Genomic DNA, 23,670 nt, shown 5'->3' with positions numbered 1-23,670 from the left:
AAAAGCATATCCACCATATCAGCCTCCTATTGAACTTGAATGTTCCACTAGGTTACTTACTCTCCTTATATGCCCAAATGTTCCTTGCATAACACAATGGCAAATTGGATCAAGCTTCTAAGGGATCATTACATTTATTATAACGAAGGCAATAATGTATATATAATAGCGGCAATATAATATTCTTTAATAATGGCTCAGCCAATACATAATGCATTATATCTAGCTTCTTGTGTTGGACTTCATTTGTACACACGTCATCCCTTTTGTCCACTTGACTAGTACAAACGATAGAGGCCATTACCTCAGCAGTTGAAGGTTGTCACTTATTTCTTCCTTATCATCACTCACAAATTATCTATCCAGCTGTAGGTAAGTGCATAGGCTGCTGTTATCATTAACATCACTTTATACACTGCACAAATTCTTACCTATAATGCCCCCTTTCACAAATGCCCTAGTTTTAACCCTAAAATCACTAATTCTTTTCGAATAAGAGATGTAAGATGGTTAGAGGTATAATTTTACCCATTAGATCCTAACCAACACTCCTCAATCATGTTTGATATATGATCAATCTTTCCTACTAGGGTTAGGAACACTATCTTAATCATCATTGTAGTTTACATAATGTGCATGTTGATTCCCTTTAGGCTTTACCCAATGACTCATCCATGCTATGAAGACCATGGAAGATCATACATGGTGCTTTGCGCCTATCCATCAAGTTCAGAGGCATCGAAGTACATCCATCATTTGGCCTCCTATGGGATATCGCCCAAATTTCCCCTGCATAACAGAACGATAGACTGGATGAAGCTTCTAAGGGATCATTACACATATTATAACAAAGGCAATAATATATATATATATAATGGCAATATAATATTCCTTAAGAATGACTCAGCCAAGACATAATGCATTATATTTCATACCACACTGTTGAGAGAGATATCTGGGCTGCTCGTTAATATATTTATTGCTGACACTGAAGGCTCATTTGATGTATCTCTGTGATGCCACACATTTAGGTAGTTGCTGCTGCTGTTTATTTAAATATCTCTGGTGTATATATTTCTGCTGTTTCCTCTTTGATGCTGATCATTTTCTAATCCAATACAAATGACTGTCCTTTTTAGATGCAATGATCTGCTGTAACTTACTGCCTTGACATTCTTACTGCTTACAAATCAAATCAGATCTGATTTTATTCTTTCCTAGAATCCAGTTTCTTATTCTGTCTGTCTGCTTACGTTATAAATCAATAGATTCTGTTCTTTCTATAGAGGGTCCAATCATACAGTGGCTGATTAGATTAGATTAGATTAGATTCTGTCCCCCCTTTACTTTATATTCTGATTATAGATCAAATGCCTTATTTTTATTTACTCAATTGATTCCTGTGGATGGTTCCCAAATGAATTTTCCCTTCCTCTTATATCTTCAAGTGAGGAGCCACAACTTTACACTAAGTCCATTGCTCTTGCAAGGGATGCAACCCTTCATTGCTAGATTTTTTTATTTTTTTCTGAGAAAAGGGGTAAAAATTTATTCAGTTAGATCCAAAGTAATACAAAAAGCTGTAGGCCCAGCAAATCCAGAAACAACCACCACAACTATTGAATCCTATCCTTTTCCACTAACTGCTCCAAAGTCCCAAGACAAAGTCCCCAAGCAAGGATGTCCTTGTCCCTAGTAGAGTCTACCCAAAAGGAGGTTAGCAAGCTCAGCCCGAATCTCTATGGAACTGCCTAAAGACCACTCATGTGGGTCCTTCCAACAAGTCACATTCACTAATCCATACATTTTGATAATTTTAAAGTGTTCCACCTTGGACCACCCTGCATCCGTAAAAATCTAGCTAAGAGGTTGAAGATGAGGATGAATGGCGAGAATGGGAGGATGACCATCCCAGGAATCCTGCTAGAACAAAGCACACGATCCCCCATTACATATCCAGAAATCGCTATCCTTAATAAGCTGTGCTCCCTTTTTGAGAGTGTCCCAAATGAAAGAGCCTTTTCCAATGAGAGCAAGTCTTGGGATATCCTGGCATTCCACTTCTGGAAAGTAATTTTGAGCAAGAATCTTGGCCCAATCCCGATCTTGATTATTGCACCACCTCCAGTATAACTTAGCTGCCAGAGACTTGACAGCAAGAGCCATACACCTAAGACCCAAACCCCCAGCAAACTTTGGCAAGCAAACAGTTTCCCAGCTGACTAAACTCCACTTTGAAGAGAGAAGGTTACCTAACTAAAGATATTATCTAGACAAAGCATCAAATATTTTTATAAAACCAGTAGGGGGAAATTGCACAAAACACCTGTAGATGGGAAGAGCTTGAATCACTGTCTTAAAGAGAATAACTCTCCCAACAGAAGAGAGTCACCTATAAGTCCAATGGCTAACCCTACTCCAAAGTTTATCCAAAAGGTCCTGCCAATAGTCCTTCTGTTGGGCTCCCAAAGCCAAGGGACTCCTAGATACATCAAAGGAAGAGAGCCAATCTGAAATGTAAGAATTCTAGCAATCCTATTCTGAATAGGCTGAGGAGTATTAAAGAAATAAATGGAGGACTTATCTTCATTGATTTTCTGCCCAGAAGCTTTCAGATATGTATCTAAAGCCCTTTTAAAATTTCTTGCTTCACTGATTGTAGCCAAGCCTATCAGTCCAGTGTCATCCACGAATTGAAGATGAGAATACGATGATAGATTATTATTCCATTTCCACCCATGTATGAGCCCTTGTCCAACCTGAAATTTAATAAATCTGCCAAGGCCCTCTGCCATAATGATAAAGAGATAAGGAGACAGAGGGTCCCCTTGCTAAAGTCCTTGAGAAGTAGAAAATAGCTCAGTAGGTTCTCCATTAATAAGAATAGAAAAGGAAGGATAAGTCACACAACTGAGAATCCAATCTACCCATTCCACATCAAAACCAAAAGCTAGAAGCATTCTACTCAAGAAATCTCAGCTTACCCAGTGGTATGTTTTTGCCAGATCCAATTTGATAAACATGGCCTTTTCCTTGAAAGTGGCCATAGAGTGGATAGCTTTCGATGCAATTACAACACTATTGAGAATTATTCTATCACCAACAAAGCCTCCCTGCTCCTCAGAGATCAAAGTACCCAAAAGAGGCTTGGGCCTTTTAACAATTAATTTGGTAATAATTTTGTAAGTAACATTACATAAAGCAATAGGCCTAAATTGATCCAAACTATTGGCCCTTTCAGTCTAGGGTATGAGAGCTAAAAAGGTGGCATTCAGAGACCAGAGCATTTGTTTGTTTCTATGGTATCTTGGACCACTTCTAAAAGTTCAAATTTAATAATCTCCCAGAATTCAACGGGGAAACCATCTGGGCTAGGGGCCTTACCTTTCTTCATACCAAATGCCACTTTCTCCAACTCACCTAATGATATTGGCCGTAAGAGATTCAAATTCATCTCATTAGAAACTAGGTGGGGAATGCAATCTAAAATAGTCCTTGCCTCAAACATTAGAATGGGTTCTTCCCTAGAGAAAAGATTGGAGAAGTATTTGATGGCTTCTAGAGAAATATCCTCCTTGGAAGAGAGTTGTGCTCTAGTAACTGAGACGAGAGAGGAGATAGAATTACCAAACCTGTGAACCTTAACCATGTTATGAAAAAAACAATGTTCCAATCTCCCTCTTGAAGCCAATCCACATGAGACTTTTGCTTCCAAAAGATTTCTTCCCATAGCTCCCATTCCTCTAAATCCTTAAGCGCTAAAGACACAGCAGTAATGAAATCCGCAATCATCCCTTGGTCCCAAATTTGGTGAATGATACTATCCAGCCTAGACTAAGCTGCCAACTTCTGATCCTGTAGATTCCCAAAACATCCTCTGTTCCACCTTTTAAGCCTAAATTTCACATGCTGAAGCCTCTTCTCAAAAGTGAACATGACAATACCATGAGAAGGCCTACCTTCATGCCATCACAGTGTCATAAGATCCCATAAAGAGTGATCTCTAAACCACATCAGCTGAAATTTGAAGGAAGGATTTTTAGTGACCTTGAAGGGAGTAACAAAAAGCTTAATAGGCCAATGATCAGAGCTTCTCCAATCAAGAATATCTGAGTTGGTAGACCACCTGACATCCATCCAATAACAAGAAACTAAGAACCTATCCAACCTTTTAGAAATAGCCTCAATCCCACTCCTTCTGTTATTCCAAGTGAAAGTACCATTGCCAAGTTTAACATCAATGAGATTCAAGATATGGATGTTATCTCTAAGCATATTTGAGGAAGGGTCCAAACGAGCTACCTCGCCTCTTTTTTCATCTAAACTAATTACAACATTAAAATCACCAGCCACAATCCAATGGAGGAAAGGATCTAAGGAGCGAACAAAGTTGATGTGAGATCACAAAAGAGATTTACCCACCATATCATTAGGAGTGTAAATATTAGAAAACATGCACCTTTCTCCAGTCTCAAATTGGGAATTAAGTAGAGAAATAGAAGACCTACTTGAAATCCACCACAAAGGTGTCACCTCCCTTGGATTCCAAGGACGAGCAATGCCACCAAAGCTACCTTGAGCACCCACTCCCTGCCAGCAACTTTGGGGCCACAACTTTGGAGGGCAGCTAGCCAAACCATCAATTGTAAGCTTGGTTTCCTAAATGAAAACAATATCCAGAGATTGAGACTCAATTAATCTAAGAACAACCTTATGTCTAGGGATGCTATTCAACCTCCTCACATTCAAAGAGAGAATAATCATTTGTGGGGTTGAGAGAAGTGGGAATCAACGGGCTTCACAAATCCTGACTCCACTAATGTTTCCCCCATCATCTTAACCTTCTCATGATTAGTCTTCCTTCCACTTGTGGATGGCTTCTCTGGAGCCCCTTTTTAAAAGGCTTTTGCTGTAATCCTAATGTGGGAGAAGCTCCGTTACCTTTCATACTCTTTTTCATCCCCTTATGAGCAAGGGGATTAGAAGCTGAATTACTTAAATCGCCCCTAGGTTGTGTGCCCCCAAGAACACAACTATCCTGCTCCTGAGGTGGCCTAACCATAGAAATTTGTTTACCTTAATGCTCTTCTGGTGGCTGAGCTATATCCCTCATCTCCTCATCCTGGGCCCCTAGTTTATCCCCACCCTCGAGGCCAATTCAACTGGAATGCCTTCCTCTCGAGCCAATTCATCTAGGACATTAAACCTGTTAAAAGCGTCATCATTCTATTTGTCCACCCAAGTTCTCTTCTTCCCTTTACCCTTATTACGTGGCTTCATTGGGATAAATCCCTCCTTGTCTACAAGCCCATTAGGCAAAGGGGCCTTACCCTTATCTTCCTTAGATGCAAAAGAGCCCGATAATAAAAAAAAATTATTTCTAGGGCATTTGTGTTGTAAGTGCCCATATTCATGACATATCCTGCATCTAAATGGTAGGGTTTCATAGTCCAATTGTTGCATCCATGAGGTAGGGCCCAAACAAATTTCCATAGAGTCTGGCAATGGATTATTTAGATCTACCTCAACACAAGTATGTGCATAAGAGATTACCTTATGGTCTTGAGTCTGCGTAGCTGAACCTACGGGTTTCCCAAGTAGTAGTGAAATAGAGTGAAGAATATCCTCTCTCCAAAATTCCAAAGGAAACCTTGGTAGGCGAACTCACATAGGTACCCGAGAATCTCCATGTCCCCCTCAGGATTCCAAATCCGATGTGCCCATGATTCCAATACTGGAAGAGAAAGACCGAGACCCAAAAACTTACAAATGAGCACATGCTTGCTCTAGTATTCAACGTCATCTAAAATCTGCTTAGGTTGAATGACCAAAACCGGTCGGGCTTCTGATCTCTCTAGAAACCCATTTACCTTTTTGATACGGATCTTGCCCTTGGAAGAAGAAGCATCAACCCCAAATGGAAGATTGTCAGCTTGGCCCTTGGCCCAAATATGCACTGACAAAGAAGGTTCAGCCATCTCCATATCAATAGATAAAATCTAAGAAGAGGGGAAGCCTCGTTGTCCCATTAAACTAACCCGAAGAAACCCTAACCTTCGGCAAAATAATATATACCATGCACAACTTACACCCAAGAGACACAAACACTTGGCCCAGCCCCAGCCAGCATGCAACCCAACACTCCCCACAAAAGATCACAAAGCATCCCTCACAGCCTTCACACACATTCCTCACACATGCTCCAATTAACAAACATAGCCAAACAGGAAACACATACATGTTAGCAGAGAGAGCTGAGAAAAGACATAGGCTAGGGCACGCTCACCCTAGCCTGCACAGACAGCGCCTAGAACCCATCCTCTTTGATTTTACTCCATAGTCAACTATCTTCATCGCTAGATTTTGGTAAATGATTAGTTTATTCTTTTATTGCAGGAGATTGCTGCCTTAGTTTACTTAGCCAACCCTTATGGTAAACAACTCCATTTTAATCCAGTTGGCCTCTTAATATTACATTGCCGCCTAGGAAAGATTATTGTGAGTCAGGCCTTCATATTGAACAACAAATATTGTTTATTGGCTATTAATAATAATAATAATTTTTTTCGTATATTTTATACTTGATTGGCCCTAATATATTTGTTTTACTTAGGGTTTTTATTTATAGATGCAGTCATGTGAGCTGTTTTGGAGAGGACATTACATTACCTCAATCCACTTGCATGCACAACAATTATTAGATATCATTGTCTATATTGTATGCTGGACCTAATTTGTATCTAGTCATGGGACATTTTCTTGACCTGGCATTAATGTCAGTGCTTAATATAGACACAAGTTCACCTTTCAACTGATATTCATTTCTTACCTGCACCAATTGGATAGTTGAGATACTTCTGTGAGTTCCCTAGAATGTCACCTTAGTTGCTGATTCGGGTTCAGGTTCGGATTAGGGTTTGAGAATCTGATTCATAGATTCGTGAATTTTTTTTTCCCTATTATGATTTGTCAGGATTCATGAGTATATATATATATATATATATATATATGGATTCATGTGTACTTATTCCAAGTTTGGCCTGCGAGTCCTTGGAGATTCATGACAGATTCTCCCAAGGCCGCATGGATTCGTGACGGATTCTTCCGTGGCCTGATTTTGACCTTGTGGATTTGTCCGGACTTGTGGTCTGCGAATCCAGACGAATCTAGAGGTCAAATCTGGATTCTGGATGAATCCGTCACGAATCTGGATCCAGTTTGAGGCTCGGATGCACAAATCTGGTAACTATCACTGTCACATGTTGTTAGCTGACAACTTATATTGAAGTGGATTAGCACTATAGTCATTATGGCATTGTAAATTAGCTGTGTCCCATTCATTATGCTCGTCTTTTTCTTCCGCAGAGTCAAATCCCTGTGCATCATACTAATGTTCCTCATTTGCATAGTATTTAGAAAAGTATTCCTTATTACGAAAATCTTCCTTTCTATTCACTAAGAGGGCATTTGGTTCAAAAGGGTGGCAAGTTGGATCTTCTGTTGCAGATTCACAAGAAGCTGATTCTATTCAATGTGATATAACACTTTTTCTTTATACTCAGTTTCTCTGTATTTGTAATGTCCCCTATATGATACTTTACTTTTTGGGACTGATTTCCTAAAATTTAATAGAAAGATACTTTTCTATTAAGTCTTATACTTAAAAAGTTTGGTGATAACAGTTTGCTATCAAACTTCTTACTATATTGCATGATAACAAAATAAGGAAATGACCTTTCCAAATCTTTAATCTGCAAATATTCTCCCTACGTAGTTGTCTTTATATGCTTTTCAAGATTTGTTAATATTCTCTCTTGCATATTTGCTTGATCATTTTATTCTATATCTATAAGGTCTTTGGCTTTTTAGGCGAACAATCATCTCCTCTATCCCTACATAGATTTATTTACACAGTCATAATCTTTCTTATATATATATATATATGCAATGTATTCTTTCTAATATGTGCATCATTTTCCTTCTTAAATCTTATTTCATTTGAATGATATGAATTTCTTTATTTTTCTCTCTGTCTCAAAATCCTTATCTGCAGATATCAGTTCTATTGTACCCCTTAATGGTTTTGTTCTTGATTGCAGATTTAGTAAGTTTTTATCCTCATACTGTCTTACTGAGAATAGTAGCTTTTGCCGACTACTATGATTTATTTCAAATAAGTAATGACATTCAACCTGAAACTCAGCTAAAGGGCTCTATTGTTTGTCATAGCCAAGCTGATGTGTGTACAAATGAAACCCACACAAGAAGGTAGATTTTACCCTAGGAAACCTCTGAAAACAGAAAAAATATAAATCTAGACCATACCATACTAGCTATATTTAAACTAATAAATTGCCAACTAATATAGCTTGCTTGTATGCAAGCTAGCCTTGTCCCTTTACAGGCAGATTCTATTGTCTCAACCCTTCTATCACACCATGGACAACTGAACCCTCTTTTAATTCAATCATACAACTAAATTTTTCCCCAAATTGATTCAAATGCTAGTTTCTACCTCCTTTTTATAGATTTATGCAAACAGAAAGGTTCTCCAGGGCCTTGAAGGTCTTCACTCATCCACCAGTAGGTCAAACAGTGCATGTTCAGTTTATGTTCCAAATTTCTTGCCTGTACAGTCAATGGTCACTACCAGTCTACCACAATTACAGTTCTATCCTGATGACTACAGTCGCAGTCCTAAACCTAGATGTTTTTCTTAACATATTTCTTGAGCAACCTTTTCCATTTTCTGACTATTTGAAATTTCATTTTATTGTTCACAAAAAATACGTCTTATTACAACTTGCATGATCCATACAGATCATTGATTAGCATGTTAACAAAAAGGTAAAATAATTCTTGAGATGATCTGACCACTAGCCCTAATGTCTTGCTTCCATCTTCTTCAACTCTATGCTTCATTTAAGGATCTGTCCTCGTAGAGCCATTTGTACAAATGCTTAGATTTCATGTTTGTTGTTTTAACTTTTTTAGAATTAACCCCTGTTATGTTTACTTTTCTTTAGAGCTTTGAGTTACTTTTCTTTTGTTAACCTAGAATGGTTTTTCATATGAACATCTGTCTGATGTAACTTTTCAAGTCATTGACACACTCTCCATGACAATAGTTTCTTTCAGAAAGCAATAGTCACGGACTAGGAAACATGCTGACATAATTGTGAGGACCTTGCATCTTCTAAGAAACTAAGATTCAAAAATCATGAAATTAAAAATGTATTTTTTGAAAATATTTACTTGGCATGCATAATGCAAAACAGTAAATCTCAAAGAAAGGCAGAAGTTGACCTCAGCATCCAAATCAGTGTAGATATTGCATATACGATGAATGTCTTCAAGGTGCTTATCATTCATATCCTCCACTATCATTGCAACACGGTCACGAAGCGGATCAGCAATTGCTCTTGAATAGTCCAAAGCATTCACCCAAAGACCCTCCTGCAGACAAAATATTGATACAACATCCAAATTCAATATATTTTCAACCTATTCTTTACTGCCCATATCATAATGGCATGACATTGCTAATGCATATATTAACTAGCATACCTATCTTTAAAAATAATATAGGTTAAGTGTGCCAAATGATATCATATTCATTCATAATTGTAATTTAAAGCAATAATATTATTAAATGGTACTTAACATTTAATCATTATTAATGATATCGTAATTAATCTTAAATTATTATTATGGTATGATTATATTGTTATGTTTTAATATATTCTTGTTATTATGTATTTGTACTTCTATTGAACTCTTTACAAAAGAAAAAACTTTTAGTACAAAATTATTATCAAAGAGAAAAGAGAGGTGGTCTTAATTTATGTGATCATGATGTACCAGACATGCAGCTATTACAACAAGGATGACATGGAAGCCATGGTTTTAGATATAGAAATCTCACCAAGTGACACCTTGACCAAGCCCACTAAAAGTTTCGATGGAAAGTCCATTATAGATTCCTTGCCACAAGATCTTTCACAAGCTAAATCCAAGTTCTGATTCTAAACTATTCCTCAATTGACGTGCTCTATCGTCTAATATAAGTGTCTAGCAAATGCCATTATATTAATTGCAATCCTCATTTACCAGGAATGTACTCACCTTTGAGGAACCCATTAACATGTATTATTACTATTCAAATAATAGCGTTTTTTCTTGCACAGCTTTATAAATGGCCAGATATGTTTCTTCCCTACGTGCATTGTTTCGAAACCATGCTTGAGTACAGTTATCCAAAGTTTAATGTGTATTTCCATATCTTGTGTGACCTACTGATGTAATATAATAATTTATACTTTAAAATTAAGATTATGAATTTGTGGTATTTTCTGGAAGAATATAATCCTCACATTACAAGATAGTTGATCAAAATGAGTCATTAAATACCTCATACTTGTCTCTTGAATGTTGTGCTTCACACTTTCAATCTTCTATTGATTTCTCTCTTTGCCAATGAAATAATTGTTTGTGGAAGAATTTGATTAACATGAAAGTAAGTATATTGTACCTGGGAAAAAGATGATAGAAAAAGATTCAAGCCTACAGCTGTAATTTTCACAAGAGATCTCAGATTAGAAGATTACTTTAAAAGTGAGATGATTCATCCATTATTCTGTATAAGTATGCAGAGAATAACATATTTCCACTGGTCGTAAGAAAAAAAGGTCAAAAGTCATGATAGTCATAGGATGATGTTGTGGGGTAAACCAGACAAAGCTTAAGAAAGTGAGGAGAGGCTGCATAAAGTTTTGAGGTACAAAAGGATCCAAAGGCATAGATTTCAAGGCAAATGGTGCTTTGAAATACCAAAGCAAGTGGATGCTGCAAAAAAGGAATTCAAAATTCAACAATTTTAATGTGAGAAAAGAGAATAAAACAGGAAAATAACTTATATTAAGCTAGAATGCCAGAAGATTGATTTTAATCTGACATGCATGCTGATGTGTAAGATGTCAACATTATTGTGTGCAATTGATACCATTGTAAAACATAAATGCAATTTCCACCAGAAATAGAAAAAAGATGAGAACCAACAATCTTGACTGTCTAGACCATAGTTTGCAAACTCTGTGAGTTGCCAACAACACTCTATTTTTTTGTTGGGCAAGTTTTCACAAGTTATGAAGGAAGAAATATAGACTGGGTTTCGAATCACCTAGTTTATAAGAGGATACATGATACCCGTTGAGTTGATTGTTTATAGTCAAATACATCAGAACTGCTTGCATACAATTGGAGTATTCCAATATAAAACAATCCTCACGAACTAAACAAAATACCAATCAAGCTTTATTGAAGTAGCAATAAAGGATGAAACAAAGGTAAACAAACCAATAGTTTGTAAATTTGTTAGCATCAAGGGTGGTGAAGAAAACAGGAATTTTCAGTCAGTTCAAACAACACAATGATGGACATGTTCAAGTAAAAGGTGAAGATTCTATAACAAATCACAACTTTGGATTCTCTGAAATGAAAAATATAATGCCGAATTTAGACTTTAATAAGAAATATTCAAGTGAAAGGCTAGCTCAATTTGAACTGGCAGAAATGACACAAAACAACAAAAAATAGATACAACCAAGAATTGTGCAAAATGAAAAAAGCCTTATGCAGGTGAAATGGGAGCAAACAAGCAAGACGTATTTCAGATAATACAACCAAGGATCAAAATGGATAAAGTATTGCAGTAATATCAATTCATTTTGACAAAGTTGCTCTTCTAGTGCAGTGGGACTAAGAAGCTTTATATAACAGGAAGTGCTCATAGCTGTCATGAAATGGGCTCTGTTCTATTTCAGAGTCAGACCAACACTTCTAAGTTTTTTCCTAAAATCTTCAAGCATAGTTTTCTGCTAGATATAGTGGTTTGATGCATTTTATGTAGCAAACTCAAGTACGAACACAATGCTTCCTAGAAGATCTATGACTTAATTCTGCAATAAATCTTTATCACGGAAAAGTTTTAAAATAGATATTTATCATGGAAACAGGTGAAAAAGTCAGCCTGCCTGGGGATGCTAACAAATCAAAGATCTTGGGACAGTCTGCAGAAATCACTCCAGTCTCTAAAAATTGATGTATCTTCATAGTCCAATATTGTCACAGAAATACCCACCTTTGCTGCCATATACAGAACAATAAATAAATATTCTTGTGAGATAACTTTAAAAGGCATCTCTCCTTGCTTCTCTTAGTCCAAGACTCCAGCTGAGGGCTAGTTGGCATAGGAACCATGAATGAGGTGATAGACAATGTGATTAAGAAGAAAATAACCACCTGGCCTGGAGATGACTCACAGGGATGGCATGAAACCTTCCATCCATCCACCTTGTATTAATTCATCAACCTTGAATATTCATGTTCCTTGTTGCAGAAAAGTAGAAACTCAAGCAGAATACTTTAATTTTATATGCTATTGCAGTTTAGGTTGCTCCTTAAAAGTATACATCTCATCACTGGTTTTCACAATTAAGCTCTATCACAGAATACAACATTTGGCAAAAAGATTAAAAAAAGTTAAACTTCTTGTGATACATTGCAATAAAATGCAAAGCAACAATCAATATTTGTCATACCTCACCCAAGTCCCGTGACTGGAGGATCCTTTCCACAGCTAGAACATATAGATGATCCTCATTTACTTCCCGGCCAAATCTCCTTGCCCATATTAATTGTAGCCTCTATTCAAAGGCAACCACAGAATAAGCAAACATTAAAAAAGCAACCTACTCAACAAATATGAGTACCAGAAAATATTTTTTAATATAAAAAATAAAATGGACTTTAAGAAATGAGATATTTGTTTTTGTCCATTGAAAACAATCATTATTAAAGGGCCTAAATATAATTTATAAATTTAACAAAGACAAGAATGCTAAAGGAAGGTACAAGCAAGGGAGTAAATAAATATGTGTGCTCTCACTACAAAGATGGGAATGCTAAAAGGAGAACAGCTAAAGGAATGCTAGTTTCTAAACCATTATTTAAAACTGCTCCTGGTATCAAAGCCCTCAAGAAAATTTGTAATTGGAGTCCATGAAGATTCTGGTTGATTTCTCGATATAATAATATCTTTTGTTGGACTCTATTTCTGAGAAGCTTTGTTTTATCCTGGCTAGATTTCCAGATAAATAACATGGCACGACCATGACTATCCTAGTGCTCAAATTTCTTACTCATTTCTCTAGATGATATGAGTTCTTGAAACTATATACTATAAGAATAATATCTTTATTGTTTATTATTCAATGATCAGTATTGTAAATTCTGTAAAGATTATATAGTTTCTAATTTTACAATTGTTTCATAATAAAGACATCGACTTTATACAACTATAAATGATTGTTTGATCATTCAATTAATTCGTTCAAGTTTTTACCAAACATGGTATCACAGTTAAACTTTGAAATTTTGTTTTCCTAAGAAAATTTGAATAAATTTTTTTTGCTTTTTTGAGAAACAAATTCCTTTTTCTCTCTGGGCACATAGCTTTTCAAATTGAAAAATGGCAGGTTCTAATACAGGGTTTTTTCAAGTTGCTTCTTTGTCTACATTTTTCCTCCATCAAAGGCCATTTTTTATTAAAATCACGACTTCTTGAAGACATTTGCTTGCTTTTTTGCTGTCACAGTTCTAAACATTTTGCAGACATTATTGAAAACCCAGTTTTCTGCATTGGCCCTTACAATTATCTTCTTGGTCATTTTTATTGCAAAGGACTTGTTCTGAGTCTTTGTGGCTAAAACACTCAATTTTTTCCTGGTTTCTTCAAGCAAATTTATGTGTTTTCTCTAAGAAATGATGGCCCTTACAATTATCATCTTGGTCATTTTTATTGCAAAGGAATTGTTCTGAGTCTTTGTGGCTGAAACACTCAATTTTTTCCTGGTTTCTTCAAGCAAATTTATGTGTTTTCTCTAAGAAATGATGGCCAATATTTCTCTTCTGCAGTGGCAATGAAATTTTATGTGTGACAGCTTGCATCTTTTGGTCGTGGTTCTAGGGCATATTTTTTGCTGTACGTGCACCATATCATCTTCTATCATCAGCCAGGGTTCCAGAACAATGATTCAAAGAAAATCGGCATTTTACTATGACCTAGGGTTCTCACTTTCAGCCAAATAGGATTTTTAAGAAATCCCTTCATTTTTTTGTCAAAATCAATTTTAACCTACATACTCCTTGTGGGTTTTTGTAAAGATTTTTGCATCTTCATTAGAAATTTCCAGGTTTGCACCTCATGATTTGTGAATCTGTACTTCATCTTTCTTTAAGTTTGTAGCTGAATCTGCCTTTGTTTCTGCATTGGGATGTGTTCCTTTCCACATTCTCTTTTTTGCCTTTTCAAAGCCTTGGAAAATGTGCAAATGGTATCTTTGATCAACATAATATTGGAAGGCAATCAGCAATTCACAACAGGAATTACAACACATGGAAGCAAAGGATGATGACTATCTTCGAGCATTGTCATCTTGATGAGCTCATTTGGGTAAATACTCTAGCCCTACCAAAGCTAAACAAGATCAAGATAAGTTTGATGAGTGTAAACAAAAAGCGATCATGCTTATCAAGCTTCCAATTACTAATGATCAGCTGCAACATGTGCCTTCCAAGAAGACAACTACAAATATCTAGACTATTTTGAAGGATCTCCATGAGACATCATATACGAGTTGTGTGTTCTTCCTAAAGACCTAGTTATTTACTATCATGATGGATGAGCATATGTCCTTATAGGAGTGTCTCATGAAGATCAAGGACATTTGAAATCAGATAGAAGCCATTAGTTGCAAAATTGAGGAAGAAGATACGGTAGTCATAACCCTAAAGGGTCTACCTAAACCCTATAAGCACTTCATCGAAACACTCAGCATTACCGTTGACTTAAATTTTTCAAACTTATGCGTCAAACTTCTACAATAGGACCATTGAAACAACAGTTTGGTAGCAATGCCCCTTCATCCTCTTTATAACTAGCCTTTGTAGCTAAATTCTTTCACAAGGATTAAAAAATCTCAATCAGCGCAGCAAAAAGGCTCTAGCCAACCTCAAAATAGCTCGAAGAAGAAGAAGAAAGTTCAATGTAACTACTCCCACAAATTTGGTCACTTGATAAAGGACTATCGGAATCAGATTGCTTTTGAATAGTGGAAGCACAGAGGTTCACAGCCTAAGGCCAATGTCAGAGAGCACTTAGAGCAAAAAGAATCTACATTCTATGCTTTTAAGGAGAAATGCCCTAAAAATCATGTAAGATCTTCTACCTATACATAGACTCCTGTGCTTCTCAACATTTCACTTATCAATGCGATTGGTTCACAAACTTCTCAACTTTCACCAATTCGATCAATTTTGGAGGAGTATACAGTTGTCAACAAAGGCAACGTGCAGATATAGTCTAGTGGGAGGAATCTCATATTCCTCAATATATACTACATTTCTAGTATAGAACTAGGTCTTCTCTTCATGTGCTTAATTATGTGGCATTCTCCTTAGCTTGATGTGGCAAGTGTTCAATTGATGATCATGTGAATCGCACTACTATGGTTGTTGGCATCAAGGATCATAGTCTGTGCAGACTTGTGGATTCAAGTGATTCTCTTGAACATGGCTTTCTCGCTAAATCATCTTCCATCAGCAATCTCTAACATCAGTTGTACAGTTGTCTGAACATTCACACTCTTGCTCAGTTTGTTCGGGAGTGTCGAATTCTTGGCTTACTTGAGATCCAGACTTAGCATCGCCGAATTTGTAAAGCTTGTCAGACGAGGAAGCAATGCAAAATACCATTCAAGGATGGTGACTCATGGTGAATCATAAAGGTATAGCAGTTGGTTCATGTTGATTTATGTGGTTCAAGGAATACTTCTATTACTAGTGCCCGGTATTTCTTTCTTTTTGTTAATGATTTCAGTCTTAAAATGTGGGTGTACTTTACTAAACAGAAATCAGGTGTACAATATATTTTAGAAATCTAAGGCCTTAGTACAAAAAGAGTTGGGTTGTCCTACAACCACTCTGGTCAAGTAATGGGGGATGCAGGGGGCTTTTTTCTACTGCTTTCTCCAATGTTTGTGATCCATGGCATTAAACACTAGTCAACCACATCTTACACTCCACAATAGAACGACACTGTTGAACGTTGAAATTGTACTATAACTGAAATGACTAGGTCAATGATAGAACACAAGAGTGTTCCTAAGAAATATTGGGCAGAAGCAATATAACTATAGTCTATCTCCTTAATTGGCCTCCCACGCAAGTTATTAAGGGAAAGCCTCCTAAGGAAACTAGGACTAGTGTCAAACCTCAAATCGGTCATTTGAAAGTCTTTGGCTCTTTAGCATATGTTTGGATCCCGGATGCCCAACCCTCCAAGTTTGATTCCAAGAGTCAAGAACTTATGTTTACAAGGTACATCGACAACCACAAGGCTTACCGGTTGATCGATATAAACAATAATCGTCTTATCTTGGGTCCTGGTGCTGTATAAAGAACAACAATCTTTTTAGCTTTCCTCATCTATGCAGAATTCTGAGGATCAACCTTTGAAGGCTACTGATTTGGGTGTCCATCTTCAATTTGGTTCACTTGATGGGAGGGATGATGCAACTTTGACTTTGATGATGCACTACTTGAGTTTCCTCCAAATAATGTTCCTCATGTTGAACCTATCCTAGATCCTTTTCCAAATTATTCCTCCTACATCTAATTGTTGGCTCTTCTACTCTTCAGCCTAAATGGTGGGCTATGACCATCAGTAATATCCGTCTTGATTAGCTCATTGAGTGTAGCCCTTCCAAAAGCAAGAGCAAGCAAAAAAAACACAGTCAACTTTTCTTTCATGGCCAACATTCATAGTATTTTTGAGCCTCAAACATATACTTAGGCTAAAGGGAATCCTGAGTTAGAAAAGGCTGCAGAAGTTGAACACTAAAATCATCTAAAGAATAACACTTGGGTTCTTTCCGATCTTCCTCCAGGGAAGAAACCCATTAGTTGCAAATGGATGTATAAAGTCAAGTACAAAGCTGATGGAACCCTTGACAAGTACAAAAATCTTCTCGTTGTTAGGGAGTTCTCTTGAAAAGCAGGCATTCATTATGAGGAGACTTTTGTACCTACAGCCAAAATGAGTATCATATAGCTCATCCTTGCCATAGCAGCTCAGTTTGGCAATCACTAAGTGCCTTCTTGAGAAGAAAGTGTGGTGATAACTAGATACAATTAATTAATCTAATACATTCGCCCTTCCTTGATGTGGAAATCCTCAAAAGGTGTCAAATTAGAAGATACTAGATTTTGTAAACATATGCAGGCTTACCCAGAATCTAGATTGTCAACAAACTGAAAACTCCCAAGAATGAAATCTAAGATGTTAGGTGGTGACAATAGTCAACAAGTGAATCATAGAACAACTCAAACGATATGCAAGAGTTTTTGATGATCGACTTTTTTGTATATGATGACTGATATAGGAAGCCCACTTCATATGCCGAACTTCTTCAATTTTGTTTTGGATTGAAGAAAATGTACAGCTAAGTTATCGATATGGACAATAGAGAAGATAGTGTCTCGAATATTTGATAACTTGGACCAATCCATACAACCTCTTATCATAATTTGAATAGTTTTATTTTAATTACACAAAGATTTTCAAAATGATTAGGAACAAGAAGCACAATTAACAAAAACAAAGATTACCACTAAATCAACATCAATAAAATAGTCAAAGTCAATAAAATTCACCTTGATCAAGATTTTTGATTTAAAAGAGTGAAGATGTGTCTGTCAAAGTTAAAGGATGATATCAAGAGACAAACCCACAAGCAAGGATTTTCTTAAGTACTTGATATTGTCGTCATAACATTATATAAATATTAGCAAGATGGCACGGCATTAATAGGGTTGACATACACTGTTGATGCGGCACTAGCAAATTGCTTTTGTGGAATTAGCCTTGTTGTGTCAATGTCAATTTCTGGCTGAAAGTGATTGGTTGCATCTGAAGAATATTTTAATGCTGGGTATATTATTGTTTAGGAAAATACTCTTTTAGGCGTAGTTTGGCTGATGAGGAATATAAGAGAAAGTTTATAATAATTGTTGTTGACACCTAATTTTGTTTATTGGAAAGAAATTCTCAGCAGAATACATTTCCTAACAGTTATCTCAATGGCACAATGTTCTTGATAAAGAAGCATTGGCAGTAGCTGGGAAGCCAGCAAGTGGCATTAACTGTCAACAGTGGTTGATAAGCTGTTAGTAATCAGGGGTAGCACCAGCATCATTTCCATACAACATACAGGGCAAACCAGGATTTCATTCTGCAACTTATGTAAGTGCAAAACTAGCAAATATGTAAAATTTGAAAGCTTGATATTTTGGTCTCCATGTTTCTGCTTTAGATGAAATGAAAGGCTAAACCAACTTTCTTGGCTATTCTGGACATGATGATAATGTCAAATTTTGTCCACGACGCCTCCAACAGAGAGTTGGGAGAAGAGCTCCAAAACCCAAATCCGATGGATTAGAGGGAGGTTCAAAGAGCAACTCATATGAAACCAACAGTGTAGCAGTTAGAGGTCTACAAAACAATGTGTGACAAAAAAATCTCTACACAAAGGAGCTACAAGCTCAATTAATCATGTTGAAAAACTACAAGCTTATATAGCCATAAATTGTATCACAAGTATGATACTCCAAATCCCATAATTGTTCAATGAAATAATAATGTGAGAACCAAAATGAAAACAAATAAACAACTAGCTGACTTCTGTCTAACAACCTAACAGCTGGGAGTAAAAAGACTCTGTATTTCACTTTTTACACAAAATAAAAATTATGACATTGTAAATTAAAACTAAGGCCAACCTATGTCTCGACCTAAATAACCTATAAATCTTCATCAAGTTAGACTAATATTTATGAGATGTGTATATGTTTGTGTCCCACCTAAAAAAATATCTCTTTTGTAGCTTTCCATTGTTTAATACATTATGGACATTGCTATGTGCTTGTCTTCCTCTCGAGAAGTGATTTATTTCCTTAATTGTATGTGTATCATGTGTGGTATTGCATATACAATGCATGTTACATTGTAATATTGATTAATTGAGTCACTAGTAGAAGCCTTTGGCTTAAGGGAGGAATAAACACAGTGTAGAGAAAAGAGTTGAGAGGTCAGAACAGTTATGTATTGAACCTTAGCTATACCCTTATAAATGTCACTTTGAAGGTGCAAGTAACCTTATCATGCATCCAAGCTATACAAGATGAGATGTAAAAGCATAAAGTGAGCCACTTCTTAGGTATCCACTGTCATAGCCATACAACAAAGTTAAAATACCTCATGGTAGATCTCATTTCCTTAAACCTTCAGAAAATTTGTCCTTGAAATCTATAATTTGACAGATTAGCTTACATTGGCTAGTTTTGGACTAGTGTTTCTATTCTAACTTGGCAGTTGGTAATGGCAAAATGATGTTCAGCTTTTCTTTCAGATAAATTGGCTGTTACTAGATTAGGGTCTCTGTGTGGACAAGAGAGAATTTTTCAATGGCAGAGCATTTACGTCTTAGGTTTCAATGAATAGTGTTTGAACAATGGAAGCATCATTTGGGGAATAAATCGGCAAACCAAAAGTGCAGGGTTTTTGAAAAAATTAGCAAAAAATAAGGAAAAAAAATGGATTTACAAAAAAATGAAAATCGTTAAGCCTTACAGAAAAGCAGTCAAAAACTACTTTTTAATAAAAAATTGGGCATTTACATACAATCAATATATTGAGAGCAAATAAAATATAGCATTCAACCCATTAATTGTAGAAAATGGAAGGGATTGTACAAATGCCATTGAATTTTCTATAATGGGTTTGTCATTTCCTTGCAGCACTAAGTCCAAACATGCACTAAGTGCATTACCAAGATTACCTTGTGGTTCTCACTGATCATCACAATCCAATTGGAGGAACTTGAACTTTTCTATAAGGTCCAAATTCCCATTTACTTGTTTCTCCCTCCAGTAAAGCATAAAGACTTGTACTAGCAAATCTTGGATCTTGATGTATTGCATATTCTTTCTTCTCTGATCTTCCGAAGCTGCAAGTCTTTCTGTGCTTGGATGGTTGCTCTCCAATGCTAAGATTCAGCATCTGTCTTTCCAAAACATTATCGGTCTCACAACCTTGTGTTTTACTGGAGTTGTTTTGAACCATTGCATCTTTATGAATTTCATTGCATATTTCTTCTCATGAAAAATTTACCCCTTTCATGCGGTTTCCCCATCACCGTTCTTGGAAGCTTCATTGACCTTGTAACACTTCAACAGTTTAGATAGCACAATTGTCTTAACCTTTTGACAAGAATACAGATAGTATGGCTTTCTTTCACTGTTTTATGATAGTCAATAGGACTGTTTTGCATATTGCATCTCTTTATCATGATGGCATATATCCTTGTGCATTTACTAAACGTACTCTTTATGACTATATCTAGTCATTGCCTAACATATGTTCAATTCTCTATTTTCTTCTAACAGTGAATGGATCTTATCTCCTGACAGTGAACATTACCTTCAAACACCAAGAAAACTCTTCAAGAACAATAAATCGCTCTTTCAGAACAGTCAATCACTCATTACATAGAATAGTAATTCACCTATGGGACAGTCTTTTGGTCTTCAAAACAATCATTTGCTAAGACAGACCCTCAACACATAAATATCTCTTGAAATAGAGTATGAAAACTTTTTAAGGAGGGTTTAAACCCTTATCTAGAACAGTGTAATAAACTTTTGAGACAGTGGAGTTCGTGATATCTCTGCTCCTCAAGTATCAGTTGTTGAAACTAGGCCAGAAATAACATATAAAAACAATCATATATCCTGGGAAAAACCCTCTTCTCTGAGGGAAACAACCCAGCCTCCAAAAATGATACCTTTATCGATATAAAACTTTAAATACAGAGTTCAGACTTACAGCTTGTCTGATTACAATCAAATCTATATCTCTTATATGTTAGAGTAATATCAGAGATATTTACAACTTACATCTGCTTCCTACGAAAATGAACTCCCTTGTCTGATCAAATATACGACAGACATTCTTATACTAAAATAATCAAATTAACAAGATGGCATGTGCTCAGAAAGTATCTTGAAACCGATTCAAGAAGAATCATATACAAATAAGAACTCACGACTTATAATATAAACAAGACTTGCCTAAAAATAAAACATTAAGCTCAGCCGTTGAATGATAAAACGTCCAAGAAGAAATCGAAAGATGCCAAAAACAATTACACTGGAGCCAACGATTGGTATCTTTAATGATATTATAGTGCTCACCGACCAGAATGACACAATGTCGATTGATGATAATATTCACCGCTGATGAGATAATAGGAATCGAAACCGGCAGGAGAATGCCCAATAATAATAACGTGCGGGTCCCAGAATCTCATCGAATTTCCATGTAATATGAATCTTGGTGAAATCTACATGACATGTTAAAACACAAACAAATTCCGCTAGACAAAAATTGCATCAATATAAAATTGAATAGTCATTTTAAATACAAAATTTCATATAAAGCTAAAATATTCAACACTCCCTCTTAGCGTATATGAAATTTGTAAAAACAGCACAAAGATCCAATTAGATTAAAATCATGGACTATCTCATATAAAAAAAAATCATTTATTCATAACTGAATTTGATCAACATGACAAATTTGTAAGACTCACAACTAAGCCTTCATTCACGGACTCTCTCAACGTGAATAGTTATGGAATCTCTCAACATAACTTACAACTCTTATCATGGAATTACTCAACATGATAATATCATGGACTCTCTCTACATGATATTCACTATCGCATAGTGAAAGAGTTGTAATAACTGATCTTACAATATTTATCAGATCACACACCAAAAATAATAGAGAAATCTAAATAAACTTAGACTTAGTTCCATTTAAGTCTTAAGATTTACCATCCCTAATTTATCTCTGAAAAAATGAGATTTCACCTTAGACAGAGGCTTAGTAAAAATATCAGCAGTTTGATCTTCAGTGCTGATATATTTCAGCTCCACAGCCTTTCAAAGAACCATGTCCCTTAAATAATGGTACTTAATCTCTATATGCTTTGACTTGTCATGGAAAACTGGATTTATAGAAATTTTTATGCAGCTCTGGTTATCACAGTAAATTGTAGTAGGTTTAGAGGATTTTTCAAATAATCCACTTATGAGTTTTCAAAGCCAAATAGCTTCACGTGCTGCTAAGCAGGCTGCCACATATTCAGCTTCAGCAGTACTTTGAGCTACACATTTTTGCTTCCTGCTGCACCAAGCAATCATTCCTGAACCAAGACTGAAACAAAAACTTTAAGTACTTTTTTTGTCGACAATACAACCAGCCCAATCAGAATCTAAGAATCCATGAAGTTGCAGGTCATCAGAACAAGTGAAACTCACTCCATACTGTAAAGTTCCTTTGACATATCTCAAAATATGCTTCGCTGCAATGAAATGATATTTACGAGGTTTACTCATGAACTAACTTAAAGTATTGACAACAAAACAAATATCAAGCCTTGTATTGACGAGATACATGAGAGAACCAATCAGTTGTCTATAAATGGTACAATCAATTAATTCTGAATCAGCTGCATTTACTTGAATTCTTTTCAAATTAGATTCCATAGGAGTCATATTTGGCTTGCAGTCAAGCATACCGAATCTCTTCAAAATATCGAGAGCATATTTACCTTGACTGATAATGATTTCATTAGATTGTTGCCAAATTTCTAAACCAAGAAAGTAATGCATTAAACCCAAATCTTTCATTTCAACTTCAGAAGATAACTCCTTTTTGCATTTGACTATCATTTCATCATCTCCTGTGATAAATAGAGCATCAACATAAAGAACAAGAATCAACATGAGAGCTTTATACCTTTTGAGATAAATATTTGGATCATCCTCATTCTTTGAAAAACCCAAACTCAAAAAGTAACCATCAATGCGCTCATACTAGGCTCAAGGTGCTTGCTTAAGACCATACAATGCCTTACGAAGTTTGCACACATGAGATTCTTTGTTATGTATAATAAACCCATCAGGGTGTTCTACATAAACTTCTTCATTAATAAAACCATTGAGAAAAGCCGTTTTAACATCCATATGATGAATTTTCCATTTTTTACTTGCAGCAATAGCAATAATGGTTTTGATAGATGTGTACCTTGCTACAAGAGCAAAAATTTCATCATAATCTATACCTTCTTTTTGACTGAAACCTCTGGCTACAAATCTGGCTTTGAATTTGTCCACACTCCCATCTGCAACATGTTTTATTTTGAATAACCATTTAGAGGAAATGACTGATTTATCTTTAGGATGAGAAACAACATCCCAAACTTTATTTTTTAGAATAGACTCATATTCTTCTAACATTGCATCCTTCCAAACCTGCTGACTTAAAGCTAATTCAACACATGAAAGTTCAGAGTCAATAAGATTACACATTAGAGCGGAATAATGATCAAACATTTGAGGACATTTACTTTCTCTAAAAGTTCCTTTAGGAGCTGAAAAATTTTCAGCTTCTTGCATAATATTCCTTGCCCACAAAGGTCTCTTTTT

At 35.9% G+C, this 23,670-nt stretch overlaps 1 protein-coding gene across 2 annotated transcripts in view; it reads right to left on the bottom strand.

Annotated features, from left to right (window-relative positions):
* PGR7 (proton gradient regulation 7) overlaps positions 1–23,670 on the bottom strand; it is an 86,342-nt gene that overhangs the window by 32,741 nt on the left and 29,931 nt on the right. For both annotated transcript variants that reach the window (XM_089819606.1, XM_089819608.1), the window contains 2 exons: positions 12,600–12,704; positions 9,307–9,456 (listed from right to left, as the gene is read on the bottom strand). In XM_089819606.1, coding sequence (XP_089675732.1) covers positions 9,307–9,456; positions 12,600–12,704 — 255 coding nt within the window. The remainder of the gene's footprint in view (positions 1–9,306; positions 9,457–12,599; positions 12,705–23,670) is intronic.

The sequence above is a fragment of the Cupressus sempervirens genome, chromosome 3 (assembly GCF_028749045.1).
Source record: "Cupressus sempervirens isolate cs-2001-9-10 chromosome 3, ASM2874904v1, whole genome shotgun sequence".
Classification (NCBI taxonomy): Eukaryota; Viridiplantae; Streptophyta; class Pinopsida; order Cupressales; family Cupressaceae; genus Cupressus; species Cupressus sempervirens.
This window is presented reverse-complemented; position numbering and strand designations above follow the sequence as displayed.